The sequence below is a fragment of the Terrapene carolina genome, unplaced genomic scaffold (genome assembly GCF_002925995.2).
Source record: "Terrapene carolina triunguis isolate 2854851 unplaced genomic scaffold, T_m_triunguis-2.0 Scaffold232, whole genome shotgun sequence".
Lineage (NCBI taxonomy): Eukaryota > Metazoa > Chordata > Testudines > Emydidae > Terrapene > Terrapene triunguis.
The window spans coordinates 647,307-666,288 of NW_020664583.1; the positions used below are offsets into that span (position 1 = coordinate 647,307).

The following is an 18,982-nucleotide window of genomic DNA, read 5'->3' on the forward strand; positions in this document are numbered from 1 at the left end:
TTTAGTGCTTAATATATAATTTAAATGCTACATTAATGCTACATTCAATGCTCATCTCTCATAACATGATATACATGAGTATATCCAGAATATATATAGTATATCCAGAATATATGCTCCAGAATAAATTTCACATGATTTTTACTAAGATAATTTTCTTATTAAATACTTTGCTGGAAAGTTTCAATCTGCTATGTAGCAATTATTTGAAAAACGCAGATAGCAATTATTTTACAGTTACAGGAGGAAGGGGCGGGAGCTTGCACAAATTCCATGTTTATTAATATAGATTCTCTCCAAGGATATGTTGCAAAACCCAATGTCTACTCTGAATATGGCAGTAGACTCAAGAAATTTAACCATATGTTTAATTGTAGGCACATACCTAGTCCAATGATTTCTAAGCCACATTTTCATAGCAAATCTTTGAATGATGGCTAATAATACATTGAGTACAGTTAATTCTTTGACAACAAATGTATTCTGAAGTTCTGCCTTTTCCTCTCTACCCAATATGGAGGAAGCAATCCAGGAGATAGTTGACAGAGATAACAGAACATGAAAAACAACAAAATCATGCTACACTTTTCAGTATCTCAGGGCTTAGCCTTCCGCACGTACATAACAACCTGATATCCAAGAAGAAACAGAGATATTGCATAGTCTATTTCGTAAAGAATCCTTCCAACGTTTGGCAGGATTTCACACATCAGGACAGCTCAACACACTGTAGGGTTCTCTGCTTTCAACAGCACCAATTGTTCACAGGTATCATCACTTTGCACATGCTCAGCCTTGGAAAATTCTACTCATCCCTGACACATCTATGGTGGGTGAGTAGATTTTGTGCCAGGGCAGGTAAGCTTCCCTAACAAATATACAAATCTGCACTTGTGGATGATTGCAATATGCATGCCAGGTAGTTTGGGGCTAGCTCTACCCCTTTTACCAGCACAGTCACCTCTCCTCAGGCCGTGTGGCAAGAAAATTCTTACACATTAGCCATGTTCCTATATATTTAGTACCCTGGTATTACTGTGTCCCATTGAGTATCATCATTCTACCAAGTTTCTGTGACACCTATTATATCAATATTCTCATTTAATACCGGACACTCAAGTTCACCCATCTTAGCATTTAGATTTTTTTATGTTTGTATACTAGCCTTACAAAATTTGTCAATATTTAGCTGTCTGCCTTCATGTGATGAAACTGAATGGGACTCTTTTCATTTGACTGTTTCTCTCAGCTCCTACCTGTACTGTATCAACTTCTATCCTCTCTTCTTTACTAGAATAGAGCATGCTCTTTAATAAATCTTCCCCTGAGGGATGTGTCTATCCGAACCATGTTGACTTTTCCCCAGCTCTTAGTTTAAAAACTCCTCTACGACCTTCTTAATTTTACATGCCCGCAATCTGTTTCCATTTTGGTTTAGGTGGAGCCCATTCTTCCTGTATAGGTTCCTCCTCTCCCAAAAGGTTCCCCAGTTCCTAATGCTCTGAACACCATTGTCTCATCCACACAGAGACCCAGCAGTTCTGCCTACCTAACTGGCCCTGCTGTGAAACTGGAAGCATTTCCAAGAATGCTCCCATGAAGATGCTGGACTTTAATCTCTTACCTAGCAAACCACATGGAGCTCATTTCAGGATGGGAGCCTAAAATTTCAAACACAGGGACATTATACATGAACAAAGCTAAGCAAAAAAATGTTGCTGAGCATTTGGACAGTGGGTGGGTACATAATAGGAAGATTTTAGTACCAGTGGGTAGGTTGGTTTCATGCCAGAGAGGCCTAGGTATGATGGAAGAAGCTTACATTTAAATATTGTTAGTTTTTATGATATTTTGTGAAGTTCTTAGGAGTTAATATGAGCTATTAAAATAAATGAATTAATAAAAAGTGTAATTCATCCCCTGTTCATGATTCTCCTGGGGCGCCATATAATACCAATAGCATGAAACAGATCTCACATATACACTTCTGCTTACTAATGCATAGGTCTGTGTACAGTTGCTTTGTGTCAGTTCTGTATCTTTCACACACAGGCACAGCCAATGGTAAGCCACAAAATACAGTGGCCTTAAGGCTCTCAGAAGTTTAACAGGGAGCCATATGATTTATTGGTATGGATTTATCCTGCATTATTAGTCATCAAAGAACAATAGCTTATGACATTCAGAAGAAGAGTGATAAAATTCATGAAATATGACTGGCTGCATGAAGTTTTTCAAAATCTGATATAACGACTAAGTAAAATTGAATTTATATCCATGTCAGTCAAATAATAATTATGCTGTACAAAAGCTGTAGCAGCCAAAAAGACTAAAGGAAGGGTGACTTACTGGGATCATTACCAGTGAACCAATACTGGAACATCATACATTGTTGCTTGAAAACAGTCTACAGAATAATCATGACAGTAACATGCTAGATTTCCATTTAATTCTCATGAAAGGGAGGCAAATGTCTAGTGTGACTACACCTTCAACTGGCTGTGAAACTGTTCATTGAAATAAACTGGCTTTCTAAAGCAAGACAACAATCTGGTTATCAGCTCTGCAATGCAAGAAGCTTTGAAAATCTGCTAATGACTTATATGAAATATACTTTTAAAGAGAAACTACCACATTTGGGGGGGGAGGGGGAATTCAAACTTGCCTCTAATTAATGTGAAATAGTCTAGACAAACATTTCCCCAAAAATGTATAAATATTACAGGAATAAATTGACTGTGAGCCAGAGGGCTATTATGGCCATTCTTCATGTATAGATCAGTCCTCAAAATGCTAGGGATATGATAGAACGTGAATACATGCAGGTCTCACTGAAATGAATCTAGGATTAAAAAAACCTCCCAGATTACTGACATATAAACACAGCGGAGATTCATGGAGGTAACTGAAGAAAGGAACAAAATCACAATTTTTGTCCACATTAGTCTTTAAAGGGAAAACTTGCTACAGGAACAATAAATCTGATTTTTTTTGATTGGCATGATTAAGAAAAGCATAGCATTGGGTGTCTATAGATATACTTTCGATTCCTAGCTCTGCAACAGACTTTCCGTGTAACTTCAGCAAGTTGTTTAATCTCGCTCTCTGCCTCAGTTTCCCCATCTATCTCATGGGGATTCATAAGGTTAACTCAATGGCTGTGAAGTCCTTTGATATCCTTGAATAGAAGGTATTATACAAGTGTGAAGTTTGTATATTAAAATCTCAGTTAACCTTGCACAAACGTAGAGATTTTTGCATAATTGCAAACAACTCTACCTCAGACATTTTGGTTGGCTAAAAAAAGCACCTAGTAGAGAAACAGTTTACTTTTTTCTTTTTAAAGCATACCTAATCCTATGGAATTCTGAAGCCATAATCCACCTGATTTATTACCTCTCCTGGGAGAATTCTCTTTCATCATGTAGTTTGCCTCAGATTCAAAAGCATCAATTACACAATTAAAGTGTGATTTAAGCATCCAAAATAATATCAAGTTACCTGATTAATGGGACAAAAACAAAGCTGAGAAACATCTTCAGCATCACAGAGCATGTTTAAATTCCTATAACTTTTAGAATTTATTACATCAGCAGTAAGAGATATGGCTCATGGTTTAACTTAGTATTATACAGTTACTTAGGTGGGCTATCAAAGAATATTAATACAAAAGAAAAGCCGATAGCTAATTCTTTCAAAACACTGGCACAAAACTTAACTATTAAATAATAATTGCTATTAGGTAAATGTATGCATATGCCCTATTTACTATGTTTGTAGATGGCTCTGTCTATAAATACCAGGGCTGTCTGTATCCTTTTTTTTTTTTTTTTTAGGATTCTTCAATCACCCTAAAAATAATTTCACTGCTCACTTTTGTTTGTTGTTATCAGCCGGTCCCCATTTTCACAATATAAAAGCTACAGGTCACATTCTGCCTTCTATTATACCTGTAAAACCCTGAAGTCAATGAAGCTACACTAATAACTGAGGGCAGAGTATGGCCCTGACAGTTTTAAAACATGGCAGGTTCCCCTCCTCTCCTATTCTAGCTGAATATTAACTGCAAACACAGTGAAGCAAGCTGCTTGTCTAGAGGTCCAGACAGGCAGCTCCAAAGCAGCTAATTCTTTGGGACATGAAGAATCTTTAGTTTATCCTTGCCATTAAATCTTCCCACCGTTCCCTTCTTCTCTCGGAAATGTAAATCTCAGTGGTCCCAGTTCTGCAGCCACTCTATGAGGGATAACTGAATTGGAGAAGCATCCATGCAGTGGCTAATGAATCAGGGCCAGAGTTGTGAATGTGGAAGCTATGCATAGCTATGGCACTACATAATAAATAGTAATAGTCCACTGCATGGATTCACTGTGGAACCAATCTTCCCCTAAGAGCCCCATACATCCACATTTGGGGTTATAAAGTCAGGACAAAAATACTCACACACGCAAAAACCACCCCTCCAGACACACACACTTCATTTATTTCTGATGTTTAATAGGCTGGGTGTACAAAACTAGAGGTATTGTAATAGGAAGCCTTGATTATTGCTTTTTTAAAAAATCAGTAACAGAGCAGTGGAAGTAAATGACAAGCATAAAAATGTAAAGCTCTTTGGGATGCTTGGATAGAAGATGTTATAGAAATGTAAGGTGTCATTGTTACTAAGTACTGATGTTAAGTATTGGAAGAGAGATTGTCAGAACACTTGCCTTTGAGCTACAAAATCTCCATTGACAAAGCTCATGTGAGGGGTTAGAAGTAAACTATCACACTGGGAAACCATCACAACAATTAAATCTGAACATTGCAAGTAATAAGATAGTAGTTTTATCTGCCTCAATGAAAGAAAATGAACTGCTTTGAAAAGAGCTTGAAACATAAGAACATAAAAACGGCCACACTGGGTCAGCCCAATTGTCCATGTAGCCCAGCATTCTGTCTTCCGACAGTGGTCAGTGACAGATGCTTCAGAGGGAATGGACAGAACAGGGCAATTTATCGAATGATCCAGCCACTGTCACCCAGTCCTAGCTTCTGGCAGTCAGAGACTTAGGGACACCAGAGCATGGGGCTGTGTCCCAGACCAGCTTATCTAACAGCCATTGATGGACCTAGCCTCCCAGGAACTTAGCTAATTCTTTTTTTAACCCAGTTATACTTTTGGCCTTCACAACCTTCTCTGGATATTTGTTCCACGGGTTGACTGTGTGTTGTGTGAGGAAGTATTTTCTTATATTTGTTTTAAACCTGCTGCCTATTAATTTCATTGGGTGACCCCTGGTTTGTGTGTTATGTGAAAGAGGAAATAACGTTTCTTTTTTCACTTTCTTCATACCATGCATGATTTTATAGACCTCTATCATATCCCCCTCAGTTGCCTCTTTCCAAGATGAACAGTCCCAATCCTTTTCATCTCTTCTTGTATGGAAGCTGTTCCACACCCCTAATAACTTTTGTTGCTCTTCTCTGAACTTTTTGCAATTCCAAAATATATTTTTTGAGACTGGGTGACCAGAACTTAATGCAGTATTAAAGGTGTGGGCGTATCAGAGCTTTATAGAGTGGCATTATGATATTTTATCATATTGCCTATCCCTTCCCTAATGTCTCCTAACATTACATAGCTTTTTTGACTGTTGCTGCAAGCTGAGCAGATGTTTTCAGGGAACTATCCATGATGACCCCAATATCTTTTTCTTGAGTGATAACAGCTTATTTAGACCCCATCATTTTGTATGTATAGTTGGGATTTTTTTCCAACTTGCATTACTTTGCATTTATCAACATTGTATTTCATCTGCTATTTCGTTGCCCAATCACCTAGTTTTGTCAGATCCCTTTGTAACTCTTTGCAGTCAGCTTTGGACATAACGATCTTGAGTAATTTTGGATCATCTGCAAACTTTGCCACTTCACTGTTACCCCCTTTTCCAGATCATTTGTGAATATGTTGAACAGCACTGGTCCCAGTACAGATATTTGAGGGATCCTGCTATTTACCTCTCATACCACTGTGAAAACTGATAGTTTATTCCCACTCTTTTTTTCCTAGCTTTTAACCAGTTACCGATCCATGAGAGGACCTTCCCTCTTGTTCCATGACTCCTTACTTTGCTTAAGAGCCTTTAGTGAGGGATCTTGTCAAAGGTTTTTGAAAGTCCAAGTACACTAAATCTATTGGATCACTTTTGTCCACGTTTGCTGACCTCCCCTGAAAGAATTCTAGTAGATTGGTAAGGCATGATTTCCCTATACAAAAACCATGCTGACTCTTCCCCAACATATTACGTTCATCTATGTATCTGATAATTTTGTTCTTTGCTATAGTTTCAACCAATTTGCCTGGTATTGATGATCGGTTTATTGGCCTGTAATTGCCAGGATCACCTCTGGAGCATTTTTTAAAAAAATCAGCATTACATTAGCTATCCACCAGTCATCTGGTACAGAGGCTGATTTAAACACTAGGTTACACACCACAGTTAGTAGTTCTGCAGTTTCATATTGGAGTTCCTTCAGAACTCTTGGGTGAATACTACCTAGTCCAGGTGCTTTATTACTGTTTATCAGTTTGTTCCAAAACCTCCTCTTCTGACACCTCAATCTGGGACAGTTCCTCAGATTTGTCAGCTACAAAGAATGGTTCAGATGTGGGAATCTCCCTCACATCCTCTGTAGTGAAGACTGATGCACAAAATTCATTCAGTTTCTCTGCAATGGCCTTGTCTTCCTTGAGTGCTCCTTTAGCATCTCAGTAGTGGCCCCACCCATTGTTTAGCAGGCTTCCTTCTTCTGATGTACTTAAAGTTTGCTGTTAGTTTTGTGTCTTTTGTTAGTTGCTCTTCAAATTCTTTTTTTGGCCTGCCTAATTATACTTTTACACTTGGAACCCTAGAAACCACCACTAATAAGAATAGGAACCTTCAGGTGTTGGGAATAAAGGAAAGGACTAATGGTGTGGAGTCCACAGAGGCCATTTGGGATTTATTGGTGGATATATTGGAAACAAAACCTGATCTCCCCACTGCAGGCAGAAAAGGCATATAAGAGGTGGGCCCATCTGTAGGCGTGTAGAGAGGTTAGCCGGGGCTCGTCTCTCTCCAGGGCGGCAGGGAACTACACCGCCTCACGAAACTCGGAAAGATGTCTTATGGGGAATTAGTTTGGCCGCGGGAGTCTTCCTCTGCGGCCTTTGTGAGGGCAGAAATAAACACAGTGAGTCAGGCGGTCAGGGCCTCAGGCAGGGGCTGAGCAATAACACTATATAATAGTAAGCCCAGGCCCACCGTTTACAGCACCGCTGGAGAGTTTTTCTGGAATCAATTTAAGAGAAGAAATACAGCATCCAACTGTACTGTGGCTATTATTCTCCCTGGATACAGAGGCTGTGCATGGCATAAAATGAGGCAAGAGGGAAGTTTCCTTTCAGGAAAGATACATTCTTTTCCAGATGTGACCAGGGCAGCAAAAAGCTTTGGTGGTGGTGATGGCACATATTGACTTTTTAAATTCCATATGTTCATCTCAATAAGCACAGAGGGTGTTGGCAGCTTGTCATGACCTAATTAAAGAGGATTTTAAAATTAATTTAATTTATTTCAATGCCAACTTTTTTTACACATGAAGTTAGGAGAAACTCAAGAAGGGAGATGCTGTGGCTGCCCCAAGTTACAAACAAAACTTAACCCCTACAGAGGTAAAAAAAACCAAAAAGGTTTCACTACCTTTTGGGGCTTTTCTTCAGTTCACTCTCTAGGCCCTGTTCCAAGCCCCTTTCTGGGCTACCTTTTAAAGTCTTTTCCCCTTTTCCAGTATAAAGCCCTGGGTCACCAGGCTGGTTCCCCATCATCATCATCGCCTTCACTGATGCATGTCATGTGACTCCCGCCCCTCCCCCCGCAAGGTCAATGTCCTGCTCTGTACAGCATCCTGTACATTTATCACACCAAACAGTTAATAAACATTATGTGGCACAGTCCCCTCAGTAGCATCTCTCTCAGTCAGTGTATAAACTGGGTCTAACCCCCTACTTTCCTGGATTACTCTCTACCCTGTCAAACATTTTAAAGGTGACCTGCAAAGATACTAAGTTTTGCCACCTAGAGGCTGTAACAGTCCAGGTGTTAATGGCATATGCGCTATATTTTGTATTTACTTAGCACCTTCCACCAAAAGGTTTCAGGGGGCTTTACAGACATTATGGTCAAAAGCTGGTCCTGTTGAGTCAAAGACAGAACTCCCATTGACTTCAATGAGAACATGATTTTGCCCCATTTAACTGAAGTGGAATTTTTATCCAATAACAAAAAAGAAAAAAAAAAACAAAGAAAACCCCTCAAGCTCCTGCCTATCTACACAAAGACTGCTGGCACAGTGCTGCAACCATACCTAAGTATCAGTTTAGTATATTTGGGGATGGTGGAGCAGGAGTCAAAAAGAATCACTCTCTCTGATAGATTAAAGGGGACAGAAACAGGACAGTAAGAAATTGGGAAGGGACTTGCCTCCTTCATCCCAAGCAGTGTCTACACTTATAAAAGATCAAATCATGCTGTGAAAACTGATCAAACTTAACTGTTGCGATTTGGGAAGCTCTGGCATTACAAAGCTCAGGTCTGTTACTCCAAGAATCAGCCTACAAGTGGAACAGCTCACTGCGTATCATAGGGGTATGGTTCAGCCAGTCATGTGACTTCAGCACAAAGTTTTGCAATGAAACTCAGTTTTTAATCATTAATGTCCATGCAGATATAGCAAAATGTTTTGTTTCCTGTTTTTGTAAATTTCATGGATATACATAAAAAATGTTTAAAAATGAACTCATTTCCATATTCAAAATGGAGCAGAGTTTCATATAGTTTAATAATGAAAGATTAATACAGCCTTATTGCAGAGTGAATGATAACCCTTATATATATATATGGAAAAGAGCAATGATATATGCTAGGGTTTGGTTTTTTTTAATCACTTTTCGGCTCTATGAGCTAGGATGTGAAAAAATTATCTAAGTTAATTCACTTTATTCTCGTTGGGGTTTCATTTTTCAGTCATCAAATTTATTTTGAGAAGTATTCTCACACAGCTCTGGAGAGTCAGTGGAGTGCATTAACTGCAGACTTCCTCCCACTACTGAAATACTGGTTAGAAAACCCTTGAGACACAAAGCTAACAGTCTCTATGAATTCATATGAGTGCCAATGATGCCATTTAATTTCTATTCTGCTAAAATGCACATGGGAGATTAAAGAACTTCTGTGAACTGTTCAAGTCTGATCCTGAAAACATGCATGTTTGTGCCTAACAATCAGAAAAGTAATTTATGCCTGCATAAAGAAGATTTCTACGTAGATCAATCGGTACTAAAAGTTGAATTTGTTTGAGAGGTAAACTACTTTGTACTTTCAACTTTTTAAAAACTCTTTTAAGTCATATATCTTTTAAAAAACTGTCAGAGTATGTATGCTGGATATTACTCGAGTTCATCGAGTTCATAACTTCCTGCAACTGTGAAAATTTAAATAGATCAAAATAGAAAAAAAATGCTTAAAAATAAATATAAATATCTGTCAATTATAAAAATATGAAAATTGAATACTGCCAAGCCAAAATACACTGTAAATGGTTAGGAAGTGCCTATTTAGTCTACCAAGCAGGAACTCAGAATTGTTAAAAGAGAGCAGACAGCAAACCAAGAAGCATTAGAGAAGTTGCAACAAGAGATTAAACACAAATAACAGCTTATCAAAACTTACTATAAAAGTAGCTCAAGGTTACGTAACAAATGTTTGATTTCCAACAGCTCAAAGCAATGTACTAGAACATTTGGAACACTGGCATATTCAAAGCAAGGTACTATTTTTTTAAATACAGGGACAATCATTTCATTGTTAAAGATGCTGGCCCTCTCACACAAAACACCATTTGAAATAAAATCAGAGCATTTTGCTTGCATGGGCAACACAACCTTGTTTTTGAAGTTCTCCATCTCTACAGAGATTTGTGATATTTTTTATTCTGTATATACAGCACAAAATCAGTTGAGTTGCAACCTACACTTAGGGTATGTCTACACTGCAGTTAGACACCCACATCTCGCCTGTGCCAGCTGACTTGGGCTCCCACGACTTGGGCTAAGGGACTGTTTAATTGCAATGAAGATGTTCAGGGACCTCCCACCCAGGGCCGGCTCCAGCGTTTTTGCTGCCCCACGCTGGGGAGGGGGAGGGGAACCCGCGATCGGCGGCACTTCGGCGGCAGCTCTACCGCTGCCGCTTCATTCTTCGGCAGCAATTCAGCGGCAGGTCCTTCCCTCCGAGAGGGACCGAGGGACCCGCCGCCGAAGAGCCGGACTTGCCACCCCTTTCCGTTGGCTGCCCCAAGTACCTGCTGGTGCCTGGAGCCGGCTCTGCTCCCACCTCAGAGGGTCCTAGAGCCCAGGCTCCAGCCCGAGCCCAAACATCTACACTGCAACTAAACAGCCCCTTAGCCCAGCTGGCATGGGCCATCCACGGGTTTTTAATTGTGATGTAGGCATACACTTAAGGTATTTCTTACACTGTACACTCTACATGGCAGTGTGTAGAGTACATACACTGCACCCCCCGCCATCCCCCATAGCATAGGTATAAATACCAGTGTAGTTGGTGAGGCCCTGCTTAGGCAACTAAAGTAAAAACATTTTGAACCCTGTGGGTATGAACCTTATATGGCTCTCTACATGCCCAAGCAATGCCTCCCACATCTACACTGCTGTTTTTAGCAATTTAGTGTTCTCCGACAGCTCCCTGCTGCCTGAGCCTTTCACTAACGTGTAGCTACACACCTCAGTGTGGATGCAGCCTGTTTTGCACTGCGGCATGTAGCTACACATACCCTAAATGCTGCCAGTGGGTTGGCAGTGTAGATGTAGCCTTACAGTAGTAACCCATGCTAATGAGTACTGTTCCTAGTACACATACATTGCTCAGAAGAGTCTACCAGTAGGGTTTGCTCTAAAGTCCAGTGAAGTCAATGCAAGTCTTTTCATTGACCAGGCCCATAATCTTGGCTGGTTCAGTAATAAGGAAAAGAATTCTGCATAAATCTTGCTCAAATGCCTTACGATGAAGACATTCCAAATGTTGTGTGATAGAAAGTAAAATGGTCTAAGAATCTGATGACAAGATATATTGTACATATGAACACGGGCACGATTTTTAGAAAAAAAGTGAAAACCCTGAGGAAATCAATAAAAAAAATGCAACAAACTGTTTTGTTTTTAAGATATTGAACTGGAAATGCACTCCATTTGTTTAATTATTTTTACTTCACCAAAGTGCAAAGCTTTCATTTAACAATGGATATTATGGGACACAGGCAATTTGATTTCTTTTAAATTGACTAATTTTTAAAAAAATATTATTTCCACTGCCCTGAACTCTGTAGGCTTTTGTAAATTTTAGGATGTTGCATGTTTATTGTCAGGAAAGAACATTACTGATAATTGCATCAGACTTCAAAAACTATTCAGCGATTCTGAGGCATTAAACTGACAACATGAACAATTGCTCTTGTAAATAAAGCAGAATTTAGCCCATGAACTTCTTAGTTACAGCAATGTAAATCCAGAGTGATTCCCACTTGTTTCAAGGGAGTTACCCAACATTTACACCAGTGTATCAGAGCAGAATTTGGCCTTGTAAATATCTGTATTTACAGAATTAATCTGTTCAGCTCACAAGTCAATGGTGCTTATTATTGTATACAAGACTTTCTGCTAATAAGTCTTAATGTTGTTTCCATCCTCACCATTTGAAAAATGTTCTTCCAAATGGCATATTTCAGTACTAAACAGTTTATGTAACAGAACAGAACACGAATAAAATAAGACAACTGAAATAAAGCTCTTTGCATACTAAAGTTAGGCATATAGCCGAGAAGAGACTGGGATTTATAGTACTGCATTCTCACAAACAACAGCTGTCCAAACTTCTCACACTTTCACCACAATCTCACAATAAAAGACCCACCTGACATATTCAAAACAACACACTGAAACCAAGGCAAAAAACTTTCTCATTCTCAGCTTCCACACAGAGATCATCTATTTCCACATACTTGGCCACCATGTTCCACGTTCTTGTCATTTCATCCCATTTTCTCTCTCTTGCCAAGAGCCGTTATCACATTTCCTAGTGCAAGCATCTAGTTTTATTCACACTGCCTAATTCTGGCAATTCTAAAGCCACTGGACTCAGTTGAAAGGAAAGTAAGTGTCTGGAAATAAACAGGTTGATAATTTTATACAAGTAACACGTTTGTATTTTTTGTGAAAGGTACTTTCCCCAAAATAAACCACACATAGCTTGATATTTTGGTCTAAAGGGCGTTTTAATTATGCTGTTCCTTTGTAACAGTTAATATAACTCCAACATATGTGAATGCAAAAAGTCAGAGTTAGCAGACCCTGAAATCAGAGCATAATCATGACAACCCTTAAAAAAACAACTGCTTTCAATTTTGCTTAAATCATGTGAGCATATCCCAGGACAAGTGTGGTAATAACCTCCTTGGGAGTAAACAGAAGGCATTCTTACCTCACTGAAGGAAAGTCATCTGTCCTTGAGGGAGGAAGTAAAGATTGGAAAACAGAAAGGGATGCTGGTGCCTCATACAGTTCAGCTTCCTCCAGTAAAGGCTTACTTTCCCCTGAGGTAAAACAGGTTTCACGTTTGTTACTAATATTTCCTTTTTCAGGGCATCCCGTAAGACTAGTCAAAATACAACTACAAACCTCTCAGAAAACAGAAAAGTATGTTACCTACAGTGGTATTTTTGGAGTAGTGACGTGCCTAGTGTTGAATAGTGTTTGTGTTTAGGTAGGTACTGACTTTGCTGTCGGGATCTGTGTGTGGAAATTCGTGTATACTAAGGGATAATATATTCCTTTTTGCTTATTTATGCCAGATGTTACTTTATTTTACTCAGATTTTGTCTTTGATATTACAGCTAATATTTATACAAGATGAGCCCACACGCTCAATATTACCGGCCAGATCCCCAGGCTGTGTAAATCACCATAGCTCCATTGACTCCACTGCAGCCAGCTGAGGATCTGGCCCTGTATGCTCTCTATGTACTATCAGTATGGTACAGTACGTCTCCTGAGCTTAGAATTCAATAAAGATTTAATTAAAAGATAAAATAGAGCAGGAAATTCAAAAAGTTGAAATTTATTAAAGAAAAAGTATTGTGCAATTTTAGCAGTGAAATTCAGCATCCTTGATGTTGGTAATTAGAGCAAATTTCTAATTAAATATGTGAGGATATTCTACCAGCTACGCACAAAACCCTGCCACCACTGCCTGGAGGAACTGAGCAAGGAAGGGGAGTGGAGAGGTACTGGTTGCATATCTGGCACAAGAGCCATTCTGCAGCTACAGGAAACAGGCAGGTTGCAATGTGCTGTTTACTGCTCTACTGAGTAAGAATGGCTTATACGCCCAGCAACTGGCACTTTGCAGAGCTGGTGAAAGCCCACTTGGAGACTCAGTGTGTGGACTGACACCGTAGCTGGATGCAATCCCAAGTGCTCTTGAGCAGTAGGGCTTTTAAAGGTCACGCACTCTTTTCTCCCTAGCAGAGGCGTAGCGAGCGCCCTCCGTACCCTCCGACCGGAGGGGGCCCCGCAAGGAAGGGGGCCCCTAAAAGTGGCAAAATAAATACCGCATTCCAGTTTCTGCATTGTAAGGGGCCCCGCCCGGACATATGTTCGGAGGGGGCCACCGTTCGGAGGGGGCCACGTTCTTTGTTGCTACGGCCCTGCTCCCTAGTATAGTGCAAGGCAGGATTTAGCCTTAAGAGGGGAGAAATACATTTGAGTGTAATACTGATATATGCCTACGGTCATGCTATAGTGTACCACCCTCAGCCAAGCTAAATCATCCTCCTGCAGGAGGGGATTACTCTTAGCAAAGGACTCCCTAACAGGAAGCCTAGGCTGTACTGTAACTTACTAAAGAATCTATCTGTGCCAAACAAAACCTTAAGTCCTAGCAATAGGCACACATGCTTCTTGGTGACATAAGGCTGTTCTGTGTTGTTGGTTACATATAAATAAGAACATATTTACAGCAACATTATACAACAGTTTATGGCCAGAAGTGCAGAACTCTCTATTTAGCTGAAACTGGAAGGGAACTCATTTAAATAAGAAAAATGCAATTGTCCAAATGGAAACTGGCCAAGACACTGTAACAAAATCTACCTGTTGCAGGCAACAACTAGATAATTTACACACCTACGCAGATAAGAAGCCAGAATTGTCCTTCCATTCCAAAAACACAGGCTTCTACCACTTGAATTATCTCCCTTGCTGGTCAGAGTAACAGGTCCATTAGCCTCTATGTGGATCAGCCACTAGATGGCACTATTGCCAACATACAAGTACATATATACTGAGAGCCAGTACATTACAGTTGATGCTAACACCCACTGCTGACATTGTAACGTTTTCCACTGCACCTTTACTGATCTTTAGTAGTCAGAGTCTCATTTTTACACCTCCATTTGAAAAAATGCAAGCCCAGTATCATAGTCTAAGAGAAGCAAACAAAATTCTAATACTACAATGTTTCATTAATAAAAAACAGGAAAGTACTTCCCTAAGAAACATTTAAGTCAGAACAGGGTTATGGAGGTTCACAGGTGGTTCCTCTCTAAACAGTACTACACCTCTACCCCAATATAACGCTTTCCTCGGGAGCCAAAAAATCTTACCACATTATAGGTGAAACCGCGTTATATCAAACTTGCTTTGATCCGCCAGAGTGCACAGCCCCGCCCCCCACGGAGCACAGCTTTACCGCGTTATATCCAAATTCGTGTTATATCGGGTCGCGTTATATCCGGGTAGAGGTGTATTTGTCACACACACACACACACAAAACTATGTTAAAAGAACATGAAAAAATGCATAGTCAAGCACAGGCAGTTCTGGCATTTCCTAACTTTTCAGTGCTTGACTCTGCAACCTTAACAACATTCTGTTAATAGTTTTGTGTGTGTAATTTCCTAGGTTTATAGAAAAGCAAACTAAAAAGACAGATCCCCTCGTGGCATCCTACTGAGCCCTACATAGGTCATCCGCAGGGTTAGAACCTTTAGGTTCACATAACAGTCCTTTGTCACTTCAGCTAATAGAGTAACTGGTAGCAAAAGTAGCCATGAGAGGGGGATCAGAAACACTTTGCCAGTGGGCTTCACAGATATTTGCTGACAGTAGATGAATGGTGAAACTCAGGAATCTTGTGGTCCACTCCAGGTTCTGGAGGGAAAAGTGCTCTAGTGGGTATAGATCCCTTCTGACCCTTTTCCCCTTGCCTGACCCCTTCTACCTGCATCCTGTCCAGCCTCTGTGTCAGTCATGCCACTCCTTCACCCAGTCACTCCTCTCAGTCCCCACACTCAAGCCCTCAACTACTCATGTCAGCCTTAGTATCCTTGCCTAGCCAGTTTCAGCCTCTCCTCTCGGGCTCTGCATTCATGTTTCAGTCTCCTTGCCTAGCCAGTTGCAGCCTCTCTCTCAGGGCTCTACATATGAATCCCAGTTTTTCCAGTCCCTGCTTCCAGCTCCCAACCCCCATTTCCCTCTCTGGGCTCCTTATCCCAGGGTCCCCACCCAGCCTGTGTTCATAGTACTTTACCTGCTGCAAAACCCATTGCAGGTTTCTCTGGTGCACTGGGTACCTTCACACCTTTAATTTTAACACAGCTGAGTTCTGGCTGATTGTCCTCGAAGAGTTTTCTTTGCAATAACACTGTATATTTTACTCCACCTGGAGGGGGAAAAGGTAACAAGAAATTTCCATTCAGACTTCTTCATTTTGCCTTATTTTTGTTGTATTTTAACTACTATTCAGGCCTCTCTTTTGGATCACAGCAGGGTAAGTGTCTCCTCCACATCATGCTCTCCCCTCCCCGTGATCCAAGGGAACCCACTTTATGAGTACACAGCTCTGTGGGTTTGGAGATAAAGGTCAAGCAGGGCCAGAAGGTTCCTTCCAAAACCTGCAGAGGTAGCTCGCATAAGTGGTTTTCACTCTTTGTGCTGTATAACAAACTGAGGGGGCAGCTGAGGTTCATAGGTTCAGATTAGTCCTGCCGGAGAGACAAGAAGCCATGGGAACAGATGAGAGAAATTGACCTCTAGGCATAGATTCTTTATGGAATTGGGAGGTGGAACCTCTGGCCTCTCACCCTTTTTGCCCTCACCTTGCTGCATAAGTGACTGGCTCCAAACTCTCATGCCCTCCAGAAGAATCAGCAGGAAACGCTGAGTTAAACACATGAGTTTCCACTCCCAACAATTGCTATTTCCTGGTAGATGAGAATTACATGCTCGGATTGCTTTGACAGATAGGAATCTAAAGCTTCATTAAAGACCCTTACTAACAGATCCTTTATTCCGACAGAACTCTCAGTATTTCTTCAAATATTTTATTTGGTAGTGACAACTCACTTAAAAAAAAAAATCCACAGAGCAGTCTACTTGCCAGCAATTGAAATGTATACATAAAAATATCTGGGGAGATAAGGACAGCATTTTTTATTCCACTGAAATATATGGAACTGGAAGAGCTTTCCTGAGCAAATACAGCTATTTTATTATTAGAATAAAAATGAGAAAAGGAAATGAGTGCAACTTTGAAACAGAAGTACTCCCTCCCTACACAAAAGGGGCCTGATCACTAATTTATTTATTTTTAAAGAAAAACTCAGATTATAAATCTGAAACTGCAGTTCTACACAGGCAAGATTTCAGAGATCTGCCTCTAAGTTCATTGGGGACAAACCTGAAGATTTCTTAAAATATGAACAAATATCAATAATTCTTATGGGGTTCACATTATATGAATCTGAAATAACCATCTAATAAAATTATTAAACAGTGGGCACACGCAAGTTGGTTATGAAAAACAGAAGTGATACATTAGCAATATGATGAATTACTGTAATCCTGTATTAAAACTAAAAATAATATCATTTTGTTTTCTTGTTTGTGCTAAATCTCCTTTCTCGCAATACATTTTATAAGGACTGTGGCTATTTACATTAATACTTAACTTACCAATAGCATCTGAATCCTCTACCTGCGAAAAAGGAACCCTGGGTTTACTAAACCTAGCTTTTGCAGAAACTTTGTCCTTGGTATCCCATATTGTCAGAGTTACTTTGTGATCTCTCAGTTTTATTAGAAACTCATTAGTAACATGAATATTAATACTGTGGTTCCAGGACACCCATATTTGGTCATTTTCAAACCACGGTTTCACAACCTAGGAAGAACAGAGTTGAAAAACATTAATGAATGTGACAAGTACTGAAGAAAGATTCACACAATGAACATTCTGTTGCCATTTAGCTGCAGATATTGAGGGGAAAGGATCCATTAATGACCATATTTTAATTGAATTTTTAAAGAGCCTTAGAATTACAAAACACCAGACGTGCACAGGGAGCAGTAAAACATTTGATTAATTCAAGGGGCATGGATTATACAGCCACTAGATAGAGAGAATGGAGTAAAGCACGATATAGCACCCCATATAATTTTTCCCACTCAGAGAGCAATTGGCCATCAGTTGGGATAGGGGTAACAAACAACATTAATAAAGATATGTGCTAAAAACTAATGAAATTGTTCTTAAAGTGTAAATTAAAATTAGATCATGCTGGAGGTTATCAGAACCTTCTAAAGAGATCTTGTACATAATTATGAGTCTATGTGTCAGCTGACTGTCACAGCAGCACATTTTGCTGAACTAAGTCAAAATGGCTATATCAAACCAAATTCTGATTTTGCAAAGATGTGGGATCAGAACAGAAGTTAAACTGCCAATAAGAGGAAGAACATATATTGAAGACTGAATGAAAAACTACAAGTTTGTATGTATACATTTTTAAATGTTGACTTAGTATAAATGAAATGAAAGCACAAGTGCTAAAATCCACCCTATATTCTACAATATACTATGTCATTTGTCTTTGGTTTCCAGGAATGTAACTCTGACATCTTTTATCAACATGCAATTGACTTTAAAACTTCGTGTTGTTTGGCCAGGAGGTGAAAAGAAAACCTGAATGTTAAAGAAATGGGCAAGAAATCAGACAGCCAATCAGAAGGGCTCGGAATAAGGAGGAAAAGATGACAGAAGCAAGATACAAGTTGGCTTTTTTGCATCGACTGTATGAATAAGACATTACATAATCCAAGTGAAAATGTAAAGCCTGCAACCCTTACTCATGGGAAAAGTTAATAAGCCTACCCACGTGAGTAAGGTGAGTAAGCAGGATTTGGTCCCAAATCTATTTCCAAAAAAAGCCTCAAAACCTTTCAGATGCATATTTGAAAGCAGAAATTTGATTTTATGTGTGAAATTTAAGTGGGAGCTAATTTGTCAAGACAGCTTGAACCAATGAAATCACTGGGACTACTTTGGTAAATAAGGGATGCAGGATCTTGGAACAACAAATTTCATTTCTGTGCATTAGCCATGGCCTCTGGGACATCGTTCCTGAGCACTCTCTTTCCTCCAGTACCCCCAATCCTTCATTATTTATAGAGGACCTTAAATGGCCTAATACAAAATATCAGATACATATTTCTAGCCGTCATATCATCAACTATTGTATAGAGAGAATGTCATAACATAAGCTTCACTTCTTTTTCACTGGCTGATTTTTTGCTGCACAGCTCCCTCCATCTAAAGGTTTTCCCCATCCCATTGCAAAACACTGCTTGAAACACACTTCCTCTAGGTTTCCTACAACAAACAAGGATCTGACCTTCCTTATTTTTCTGATTGCTGTTTGCAGTGTTGTTGTAGCCATGTTGGTCCCAGGATATGAGAAAGACAAGGTGGGCAGACAATATCTTTCATTGGACCAACCACTGTTGGTGGGGACAAGCTTTTGAGCTTCACAGAGCTCTTCCTCAGGA

The 18,982-nt window shown here is 39.7% G+C and overlaps 1 protein-coding gene across 1 annotated transcript in view; it reads right to left on the reverse strand.

Moving 5' to 3' along the window:
• The window catches only part of KIAA1257 (KIAA1257 ortholog), a 75,025-nt gene that overhangs the window by 46,029 nt on the left and 10,014 nt on the right, over nucleotides 1-18,982 (reverse strand). Inside the window, exons 5-7 of the mRNA XM_029912571.1 lie at nucleotides 17,111-17,318; nucleotides 15,687-15,818; nucleotides 1,625-1,661 (exon numbers count right to left, since the gene is read on the reverse strand). Coding sequence (XP_029768431.1) covers nucleotides 1,625-1,661; nucleotides 15,687-15,818; nucleotides 17,111-17,318 — 377 coding nt within the window. The remainder of the gene's footprint in view (nucleotides 1-1,624; nucleotides 1,662-15,686; nucleotides 15,819-17,110; nucleotides 17,319-18,982) is intronic.